Source organism: Stegastes partitus, unplaced genomic scaffold (genome assembly GCF_000690725.1).
Source record: "Stegastes partitus isolate 25-593 unplaced genomic scaffold, Stegastes_partitus-1.0.2 Scaffold68, whole genome shotgun sequence".
Classification (NCBI taxonomy): Eukaryota; Metazoa; Chordata; class Actinopteri; family Pomacentridae; genus Stegastes; species Stegastes partitus.
Genome location: NW_007577799.1, coordinates 969,489 through 981,366, shown reverse-complemented (window position 1 = coordinate 981,366; position 11,878 = coordinate 969,489). Strand labels below are relative to the sequence as shown.

The 11,878-nt window shown below is 39.0% G+C and overlaps 2 protein-coding genes across 2 annotated transcripts in view; both read left to right on the top strand.

The window, feature by feature from the left end:
- Positions 1 to 8: 8 nt before the first annotated feature.
- zc2hc1a (zinc finger, C2HC-type containing 1A) overlaps positions 9 to 11,878 on the top strand; it is a 34,927-nt gene continuing 23,057 nt past the window's right edge. Inside the window, exon 1 of the mRNA XM_008276298.1 lies at positions 9 to 22. The gene's annotated coding sequence lies outside the window, so the exon portion shown is untranslated. The remainder of the gene's footprint in view (positions 23 to 11,878) is intronic.
- On the top strand, positions 5,159 to 10,761 carry bco1 (beta-carotene oxygenase 1). The gene is made up of 11 exons (XM_008276296.1): positions 5,159 to 5,312; positions 5,422 to 5,550; positions 5,641 to 5,770; positions 6,188 to 6,335; positions 6,428 to 6,578; positions 6,997 to 7,217; positions 7,371 to 7,628; positions 7,724 to 7,829; positions 8,091 to 8,185; positions 9,972 to 10,083; positions 10,318 to 10,761. Exons 1-11 carry the CDS (start codon positions 5,249 to 5,251, stop codon positions 10,470 to 10,472), a joined length of 1,569 nt encoding a protein of 522 aa, XP_008274518.1. The 5' UTR covers positions 5,159 to 5,248; the 3' UTR covers positions 10,473 to 10,761.

Sequence of the window (11,878 nt, the reverse complement as noted above, 5' to 3'; positions counted from 1 at the left end):
TAAGGAAGCTTTTGGCACATTTGTGGAAACATTTAAGAGCGCCTTAATGTCTTAGAACATGATCACAATCATAGTTGCAGGATGTTGCATGTTAACATAGAAGTTTGATCAGTATTACAATGACTTGAAGACATAATTGTCATTGTTTTGCGTCCAAGATACACATTATTCACATTATGAGAATGCACTTTTTTCTAGCAACAATTACAGTGAATCATTGGGTACAATCTCTTGAAGGAAACTAAACGCTCAAAACATCTCTAAAACTGTCAATACCATCAACTTCTATCTTTTGAGTACATAAAGAGACAGAAGTTAGTGTAATATGCCCTACATGAAACTATATAGTCTCAATGTATTCATAGGTGCTACAACTGTAACACATAATTGCTTATCTGAGCCACTAGATGACAGCATTGTGCTGTTGCTATTTCACTTCCCTCTGTCCTCACTTGAGTCCTATGGTGTTTAGTTACACAGCTATCACATTTGGTTAAGCTTGATTTTAGCTTTTCATCACTTACCGCTATTAGAGTCTTGTGAGGCCACTGACGTGATAGCCTAAAGTGTTTTAAGATTTTTTTTTTTTTTTTTTAAAGAGAGAGAAATCGACACATTTGGGGGAATTTGGATTCAGAAATGTTGAACTTTTGTTCTTTGGACAAACTGACTGCCACTGACTCACTACTGATGGTTAAAACTTTGAGGTGCTGCCTTTAGGGGATAGTGATCCCAGGGGTTTGTTTTTCATCCACATTTCTGATGGAAGGGTCTGACTTTGGGAACCTTTTGGGTGGAAACTGGACTAAAATCCACAATAATTCTGTCCAAGTGCAGAGAATTAATTCATCTGCACCTTTATGTTAAACCACTCAGTTAAATTTGTTTACTACTCCTCCTTTGCCTCTACATGTTGCCTCTGCCCTGAACCTTAAGTAAAAGCTGATCTCAGTGTTGGGATGGCACCCAAGCTCCTGCAGCTAAATACTGAGAAGACTGAGGTAATTGTTTTTGGCCCTGGCGCTGTTAATGCTTGTTTATACAAATATATAAGGCTCTCTGTCCAAAAACTTAATCCAAAACTCTCACAACTTTTGAATTCTGTTTGATGAAAGCCTTAGCTTGAGCAAGCATGTTGTCGAGTCTTGTTTTCTGTAGCTCCAGAGATTTTCCCAGAAGAGTTCCATTTAATCCATTATAAAGCTTGAGGTTGTTTTTATTCCATCTCATTTGGCCTGTTTAAACTCTCTTAGGGCATGTTTGAGTTGTCAGATTTTTAATGAATTGTCCAAAATGCTGTAGCCAGACTCCTTACCAAAACTAAAAAAGAGAGCACAATATTGCCATTCAAGACTGTTTGCTAAATTAAGTCAGTCCTTAAAACCTGCTGGAGACCTATTCTTAGAGATAATCTCTTAATGTAAAGTAATCTTATGTTAATCATTCTTTGTTGCTTTGCTTATCTTAGTCCTCATCTGTAGGCATTTTTGCGCAATGTTTCCTTAAATTTCTTTAAAATTGTTTTCGCTGTTGTTTGTTGACATTTTCTTTATTATTGATCTTATAAAGTACTTTGTTTCTGTTGTTAAGTGCTAGTAATTAAGGTTTGTTGTTATTATTATTTAGTATTGTGTAGAAACCACATTATCCGTCACCTGCTTGACGTGACTGTATTAAAGAGATATATACAGGTCTGTGAGAAGGCATCTCCCCCCCATGAATATCTTCTATTTTTGCATATTTATCACTTGTAAAGGTTTCAGCTCATCAACCTAATTTTAATATCAGACAAAGATAACCAAAGAAAACACACAACGCAGTTTTAAAATGATGATTTATTAAAGATACATTAAAGGCCCACATGGTTTGTGATCAGTCTTCATCATCACCATGGAGGAACTCTGGCCCACTCTTGTCTGCAGAATAGTTCTAATTAGATGGTTTTTGATCATGAACTGCTCCTTTAAGGTTTTGCCACAGCATCTCAGTTGGATTGAAGTCCGCACTTTGACCCAACCACTCCAGAACCTTAACTTTGTTCTTTTTGGGCCATTCAGAGGTGGACTTGCTTGCGTGCTTTGGGTCATTGTCATGATGCATAACCCATTTGTGTTTGTGCTTTAGGTCATGAACTTATGGTGGATGTTCTCCAGGAGGATTTTCTGATACAGAGCAGAATTCATGGCTCCATCAGTTATGACAAGTCATCCAGGTCCTGTGGAAGCAAAGCAGCCCGAAACCACCACCGTACCACCACCAGGTTTTACTGCTGTATCATGCTCTCCTTGCTGAATGCAGGATTGGCTTTACACCAGATGTAGCAAGACCCATGTCTTCCAAAAAGTTCCACCTTTGACTCATCAGTCGTCAGGATGTTATCTCACAAGTCTTGGGGCTCATCTACATATTTTTTTTTTTTTTTTGCAAATGCCAGGCGAGCCTTTCTTTCTGTTCTTTTTGGTCAGGACTGGTTTGACCCTTGCAACTCTCCCATGGATGCCACTTTAGCCAAGTGTCTTCCTTATTGTGGAATCATGTACCCAAAGTGAGGCAAGTGAGGGCTGTGGTTCTTTTGATGTTCATCTGGCTTCTTTTGTGGCCTCTTGGTGAGATGTCAATGCACTCTTGGAGAAATGTTAGTGGGTCAGCTGCTCCTCGGAAGCTTCCCCACTGTTCCATGTTTTTCCATCTGTGGATATTGGTTCTCACTGCGGCTCTCTGAAGTCCCAGAGCCGTAACAATGGCTTTGTAACCCTTTCCAGATTGATAAATGTCAATGACTTTGGCATCTGTTGTTGAATCTCTTTAGAATGTGGCATCATTTTCTGCTTTTTGAGACCCTGTAGCCTGTTCAAGTGATGTTTAGATTCATCAAGCCTGGCAGTAATTGTATGTAGGTGTGATGGGGGGAAACTGAACCCAACTGCCAAATGGTAAATGGTCAATGGACTGCACTTATATAGCGCTTTTCTACCTTAGCGGCACTCAAAGCGCTTTACAATGTTTTCTCATTCACCCATTGACACACACATTCATACAACAATGGCAACAGAGCTGCCATGCAAGGTGCTGCCTGCCATTGGGAGCAACTTCGGGTTCAGTGTCTTCCACCTGAGCCACAGCCACCCAATGAATTTGGTCATTTGGTAGGCAGAACATTTCACAGAGCATTGCAGTGCCTCCACTGACTGACATCCCTTCCCCAGGTAAATGAAACTCATATACCTAGCTGTGCACGTGATGTTAAAAAAACTTTAAAAAAACCACGATTCATCAGACCATCTCGCCTCCTCCCACTGCAACGTGCTCCAGTTCTGACGACCATGTGCCCATTGTTGGCACTTTCAGTTGAGGACAGAAGTCAGTATGGACAATCTAACTGGTCTCCAGTTGCACAACAATCTGTGAGGCATCATGTGTTTTGACACTTTTTTCAAAATAATGTTTTTTTTAGCAACTTATGTTACAGTAGCTCTTCAGGGGAATAGAACCACAAGGTGCTTATTAATTGCATGAGTGAGTTCAATGGTTGTTCTTCTTTGGACCACTTTAGTTTCTAACAACTACATACTAGGAACACTCCACAACATCATTTGTCAGGCTCAGTTGAAACCTTACAATTGCCAATATTTCCTCCTTCTAACACATCAGATTTAACAACTTACTGCTCACTTGCTGCCGAATATATTCTAGCCATCTGCAGGTGCCATACCAACAAGACAATCGATGTTATTCGCTTCACCTTTCAATGGTTTAAATGCAGTGTCTGACGAGTACACTTAAGCAAAAAGTAAAGAGGTTTAAAAATGATTGATTTTAACAATTATCTAATTCATGAACTTTACATATCATTGTAACATATTTTTGAAAAGCTGTGTAACCATAATGAGAAAACTACAACAAATTGTACAACATTTGCACAACAATTACTTTGCATTATTGATTTTAACTGTGTTAGGGGACTTTGTATTTAGATTCAACCGTGAGTGTATTTATTCCATGACAGGGGAATTGACGACTTTGCTCACTTGGCTCCACAGAGTGATCAAAGGGCAAGATCACTATCAGGGCAAATACTTCCTTCTTCAGACTGAGGGGCATCTTTCTTGCCAAGGCCAACCTTTCTACCGGTGGAAAACTTCATCTACAAACACACACAAATATATGCACATACGCAGGCTACACACTAAACCTAATGAGGACGCCTAATTTTAGATATTACCGTTGGTTAACAAAACAAACCCTTTTGTACCTCTCATTAAAACACTTCAAAACTTCTTTCCCCTTCTTTTGTGTGTGTTTGTGTGTTTTCCGGAGGGCTGTCTGAGGACATCATACACAGCTCTGTTTACACTTAAACTTAGTCTCATCTTTAGCCCTGAGCTAAATCCTAACTCTCACATTTGACGAGATCCAATGATCAACAAGCGAATTACAGCCTTGTGGTTCGTTATCTGTCTGGATGTTGCTACACATCATTCCAAGATATCTGATTCCTAGAAAACAATGCACGTGTATCTGATATCACAGAATATAAAATAATGTAAGGTCAGTATGGTGCATAGTGTGTGGTCATGTAAGGCCTTGAACCCATGTCAATAAAGGAGATAAGAAAACACACTTAGAATCTGTTATCATAATAAACTCTCTTAACTCTTAAATAACTGTTACACAGCTTTAGTTACCAAGGACGAAAAAAAAAATCTAAAATGTATGTTTTATGTTATTTTGCTTATCCAGATAGTACCAACTAGGAAGTATTCAACTAATTGTATAAAAACTTAAGAAAATTCAACATACCTTTCAATAGAAATAGATTGACAAGTATTGAATTCTGGTCAAAGAAGCCAAATGTATGCAGTTTAGGTAAAGACTAAATGTGAAGATAACGATTTGATGGGATAATTTGTGCAATAGATACTATGCTGTTTTGATTAAATACAGACAATATAGAAAGAGGTAATCGGTTCACTCCAGTTGGATTGTCAGATTAGATTATTTCTTTTTTTTTGTTTGTTTGTTTTATGCCGCAGAGTGTTTTGCTGAGCTGCATGATTTCACTGAAATCTCGAGGTGAAAGCAATAGTTGCGCAATCAGTTAAGATAATCTTTCTTCGTCAGCCAGCATCCGTGCCCGCCCAGCCCCAAGCGAGAGGGACAGCTTTAAAGGGAGTGGTTTTCAAAGTTGCCTGAGAAGCAGTGTTAAGTCCACTACCTACGCGCGTCGTCCTCCGCTCAGGCACCAATTATGTCCGCAAACCTCTGCAAGAACGCACAGGAGAGGCCGGAGCCTGTTAAGGCAGAAATCAAAGGTAAGTCGAGTTTTAACACTTTAAAATGACCTACAAATGTTCTTAATGATTTGCTGAAGTTTCCTTTTTTTTTTTTTTTTTTTTCTGCTGATGTTTTCTTTTCAAACAGGGAATATTCCCAGCTGGCTGCAAGGCACGCTTCTGCGCAATGGCCCGGGCATCTTCTCTCTGGGAGACACCAGTTACGAACACTGGTTTGATGGGATGGCCCTCATGAACAGCTTCACCTTTAAAAATGGTTGGTCTTTCAATTTAAGCCTTGTTTAAGCTACTAAATGCAGAAAAACGTTTACTAAATCCAAATGATTTTGTAAATTCTTCTATACAGGTGAAATGACCTACAGAAGCAAATACCTGAGAAGTGACACCTATAGAGATAATATGGCTGCAAACAGAATAGTTGTGTCTGAAATGGGGACAATGGCGTATCCAGACCCAAGCAAGAACTTAATTTCCAAGTAAGTTTTATTCACACCAAATCTGACTTGTTTAATTATTATTTCCCTTTTGTATAGTAAGCAAAGTAGTATTGTAAAATGTTTTATTTTGGTGTCCACTCCTTTTAGGATTCTGTAGTTTTGCTTGTTTCTTTTCTGTAAAACTGCAAGAAAAAAAGATCTTCTGTAACATTAATACACAAATGGAGTCTTACAGTTTTGTAAAATGACTGAGATGGAAAGGAGACTAAGATTTTCTTTAGAATCTGTAACATGTAAATAATCAGACTATTGTATTGGAACAGCCCTCCTATTGTTTGCCACTCTGCTGTGGATTTGTCATTAGGATGCAAATGAGGCACACATTCATATGGATGAGCAAAGCAGGTCTCTTTGAAGTATTTGTCATTTAAAAAAAAAAATCTCTTTACTTTTCAGGGTGATTACTCTTTTCAACCACACAATACCTGACTTCACTGATAACGGTGCCAGCAATTTTATCAAATATGGAAACGACTATTTCGCCACTTCTGAAACCAACTACATCCGCAAGATTGATCCACTGACTCTGGAAACTCAGGACAAGGTAACACTGCCTGCCGATCTTTGTCAGTGTTAACACACAACCAGATTTGCTTCAGAACTTGTTTCACCTCATCCCTGAACTGTTTGCCACAGGTGGACTACACCAAGTACCTGCCGGTAAACTTGGTTACGTCCCATCCACACTATGACAAGGAGGGCAATACCTACAACATCGGAACTTCAATAGCAGAGAAGGGCAAGACAAAATATGTGCTGTTCAAAGTCCCTGCTGTTTCACAGAAAGGTATATTATCCCTATATCCTGCTCAACTTTGTCCTGACACCTCAGAAGTCAGATCTCCTATCAGCTGTACTTTGATGTAGAACGTTAAGATACAACATAAGAATAAGCAAATGTAAGTTGGGAAATGAGAAGCAGGTGATGAACAGTTACGTCTGCTTCCTTGAATCTGAATGCAGTACAGTCAGAAGTCAAGTCAAGTTATATGTTATTCATATTTTTACAATCTAATATCATCAGATTGTCAGATAATAAACAGTCTAATAAGACTATATTTCCAAACTGGATTCTTACCAAACAATATGTCATATGTGTCATTGCTGCATCATCCCTTTAAACTCAGGAACCTTATTCAAATTCATTACAAGACACACATATGCTAGCACCTACATTCGTTATTATTTCTCATTTCACCTTTCAGGCAAAGGGAAGGATGCCCTTGCGCTGAAGAGTGTGGAGATTATCTGCACAGTTCCCTGCCGCTCCCTCCTCACACCAAGCTACTACCACAGCTTCGGCCTGACAGACAACTACATCATCTTCATCGAGCAGCCTTTCAAGCTGGACATCCTCAAGATGGCCACTGCCTACATGAGGGGTGTCAACTGGGCGAGCTGCCTCAAGTTCTGCCCTGACGAAAATGTAAGGAATCACTCCAGTTATTGCATGCCAGTGCAGACAAGGGAAAAAGACTACACCAGTGTTCTAGCAAAAAAAAAAAACCTGGGTGCAATGGGATTGACTATAAATGTTTAACATGTCTATTGTCTTTCTAAATGTTTGTTTCTTCATCAGACTCTGATCCACCTGATAGACAGAAAGACTGGCAAGTCGACTGAGATGAAGTACTGCACTGGAGCAATGGTTGTCTACCATCATGTGAACGCTTTTGAGGATGACGGCCATGTCGTCTTTGATGTCATCGCCTACAATGATAACAGCCTTTACGATATGTTCTATATGAGCAATCTGAAGAAAAACACAGAGTTCACTGAGAGTGGCTACTCCAAACCAAGTTACAGAAGATTTGTCCTTCCCATCTCGTCAGACAAGGTGGAAATAAAAACAAACCAAATTAATTTCCTCTGGTAATTTAAAGATTGCACTCCTCTAGCACTTGAGCTTAATGTTTTGGCTGGGTTTTACAGGGTGTTGCAGTTGGAAACAACATGGTGAAGCTTAAGTACACAACAGCCACTGCTGTGAAGGAGAAAGAAGGCAAACTTGTGTGCCAAGCAGAGGTTCTCTGTGAAGGTAAAACCAATGCCACTCAGACACTTGAAGCAAATCAATCAGCTATTCTTTGACGAGTATTTCTTGTGTTATGTCTTTAAGCGTAATTGATTTATTCACACAAGCACAAAAACTGTCTCGTTTCACCTCTCATTCAGGAGGCTTGAACTGAAGAAGTCTCTGGATGAGATATGAAATGCTTTTAAGCCCCAACAAGAGATGTCCAGTTGCTTTCATTAAAGCACCTAGAAGCATAAAGACCTGTGACCTTCCTTCCATCAGGTTTTGAACTACCCAGACTCAACTATGACGTCAATGGCAAGAGGCACCGGTTTGTCTACGGGAACTGTGTGGAGGAATCTGCACTGGCGAAACAGGTGACATGCCCTACCTATTGTCTTCAGTTTTACTGTTGGGGAATGTAAGTGGTGGGAACATCCGTCTTTGACATGTTAAATGCAGGACGTTTGGGAAATAGATCACTAATGGCAGCATTGTTTCACAGTGGTAGGAAGCAAACTGCAGCGTTGAGAGTTACTCGTTGATGCAACAGACGTATGGAAACGTCACTTTTTGTCAAGTGTCAATTACCCATTGTCCGAACAAAGATCAAATCCTTACATGACCCACACTGGGTTCATCTGGGTAGCAAGAACAATAGAAAAAACACAGAACCCCAAGGCTCAACCACAGCCCAGTGGTATAATATCCGAAAAGAGGAAGACACCAAAGGAAGTAACATGCTTTGGACAATTACATGTTTTTTTTTTTTTTTTTAACTATTATTAGTCCCCACGAGACAAAGCATTCGAAGAGCAAAGAGAGCATTGTCTTTTCCTTTAATTTAAATTGTTTTTGAATAAGAGTTTTATACACTGCAAAACAAATGAATAAAGAACAGGACATGAAAATGAAATAATTTTAGGCAAATGTTATAATGATGATTTGATTCAAAAACCAACAAATACATATTTTTCCTAACTGGAATATTTAGGGAATATGAAACATTGCATATGTTAATATTAAGGCTACCCTAAATTTTATTTGATCAAACAAAAGGCTTGGCTATGTCCGCTTGAGTAAAAATCTACATTACTGTCAGTTGCAGTCTTATTGGCTGAACTAGACCTGAGTCTTTAGGTGGCAAACATCTAACACAGTATCAACAAAAAGTCATATGCAACCACAACACCGGTAGGATTTATTGCAGGGTATTTTTTGGACTGAAATAGATTGTACAAATGTGCCTGATGTTGTGGTATTTCAACATAGAAGTCCTCTGATTCAGTCAGTCACAAGTCCAGATTATGTAATTTCTAGGGCCTCCTTTGAGGGAGATGGACACTGATCCTGTTGCTTATTCACTTACTTTTTGAATGAAAGATAAATAAATAGGTTTAGCCATATGTCAGTTACATTTACCTTGTTTTGAGCCATGTGCTGCAATAAGATGAAGAATAAGAATATTGATTTGACTTTCCTACACCTATATTCTGAAAGAAACTAAATAGACTGTGATTTATTGTGCTTCCCTTTTTAATGCAACAGTGAGGAACAGAAACGTCATTGACACGTGCTCAGATATGCTGAAAAGGCACAACTGCAATAATCTAAATTAAGAAAAGCAGTTTTTGCACATTTATCCTCACTTTTAGCCATGACTAATTCCCTTTCAGACAGATGCTCCACTGTGTTCCAACAATATTGTATACTTCTACCATTTTACCACATGACATGGTGGGACTAAGGTTCCAAGTCATTTCTGTTTTACTTTTATTAATGACTGCATGTGGTGGGTCACACCCATATAACACCAGGATAAGAACCTCCAGTCACACCATCTGACAGCCAACTGACAGCTCTAAGTCTAGTTTATAATTTTATAGCTCTTTTCCAAGTATATTGTTTACAGCTGGAACAAAGTTCTGCACGGGCACTGATAAACTACTTTTGCCAGACTCTCTCTGTATTCATGTATATGTCTGTTAATAATTACTGATCACAGCTTCAGAGTGCTTGTAAGATACAGAAAGGTAAACTGTGAAGGCTACCTGTCAGTGCTTTGGTATGAACTGTACGAACTCCTGTGTGTGTGTTTTGCTTGCTCAGGCTAAGAAAAAACTGTATTTTAGACATTTGTCCTAATTTGTTCATTTTCTGCAGGTTGCAAAGTTTGACACTGAAACCAAGAAAATGGTTTACTGGAATGAAGAAAACTGCTGGCCGTCAGAGGCAGTGTTCGTCCCCAGACCAAATGGAGAGTCAGAGGATGATGGTAAGAATACTGTGTGGTGTGCGTACATAATGTATATGTACAAGTGTGTATATGCTACTACACATACATGCATATTTATGTAGACAAAAAGTAAAAATGAGATCTTTCAGTTTTGATTGTGTCTGTAACTTGTATAGACCAATATGTTAATTGTATTCAATCGGAGTTAAGTGTATTGAAGTGAAAGTACATTTGAAAAGCTGATAAAAAAGACTCTTTTCTTTTGATTTATAGGTGTGGTCCTCATACCAGTAAGTAACTCCAACCCGGGCCAGTCTGGTTTCATGCTGATTCTTGATGGTAGAACCTTCAAGGAAGTCGCTCGAGCATATGTGAATGGCGAGATCCACAAGGATGTGCATGGGCTCTTCATCCCACATGAAAATTAATCAGTTGTGCATACGGAAAAAAATCTCTTTGGAAAACTCCCACAAAAACTGTGCCCAAGTAGTACTTATAGCACAGGTATCTATCTGAACTTTGAAGAAACGCATTGCTAAATAGCTCATTTTAGACATGTGTGTTGTTTAATGGATTACTCGTACCATAAAATTATAGGGATTGCTTCACATTGATTTCATGCGCATGAAAAGTAGAGGTCACTGTTTGTTAGTTTAGTATCACTGTTATTATCACTTATGCTCATCCTTTTCATTAAAAAAAAAAAAACTGAACAAGTTCTGTTGTGTGTTTTCACTTTGTAGTCTGTAGTGATAATTTTGTTAGCATTCACCCCCCCATGGAAGTTTTTGCTTTTTAACACTGAATAAATCAATTTAATTTGGCTTTTTTTTGACAATGATTTACCAAAAATAAAGACACTTTCCTGTCCTAATTCTACACAGGTGTAGCTAATTGTTGCTAGAAGTCACACAGTTGGATGAAGTGGAGATCACCTGACTCAGTGACTGTAGTATAAAGACACTTGAATCTGGAAGGTCCAGTTACTGGTGAGTCAGCAGTCCTGGCTATGATCAGGCAGATAAAAGAGCACTCTAAGCAACTCACAGAAAAGGTTACTGAAAAAGTAAATAAATCAGGACACGGATATAATAAGTCACTGAATACCCCTTCAAGTTCTGTTAAATTCATGATTTAAAAATGGAAGGAGTATGGCACATGCATAAAGAGCAGACCGTTCTCAAAAATGGAGTGACCATGCAAGAACCAAATCAGTAAGAGAGGCTACCAGTGCACATATGATTCCTCTGAATGAGTTAGAAGCCTCAGCTGCTGAGACGGGAGAGACCGTATGTATAACATGGCATGTGGGAGAGTTTGAAGCAAGTTGGAAGAAGGTTCTCCTCTATGATTTGACCAAAACTGAGCTTACTGGCCATCAGACTAGATACTATGTTAGGTAGATACTAGACCCTGTATATCATCACAAACTCATCATCCCTATCACCAAGCATGGTGGTGGCAGCATCATGACGTGGGGATGCTTCTTGGCCCAGGAAGGCCTGCAACAGTAGAGGGTAAAATAAATACAGCAAATTACTGGGAAATCCTGGAGGATATCCTGATGCAGTTTGCAAGAGAACTGCAACTAGGTAAAAGGTTTGATTTTACAGCAGGACAATGACTTGAAACGCACAACAGAGGCGATAAAGAAACGGTTTAAAGACAACAAGGTAAATGTTGTGGAGTGACTGAGATGGAGCCCAGACTTCAATCCAACTGAGAATTTGTAGCTGTACTTGAAAACAGCAACACTTACAATCCCTATTTAAACTGATATAGTTTTGCGATGAAGAGTGAGGCAAATTGTTTTGTGCAGATGTGCAAGGCTGAT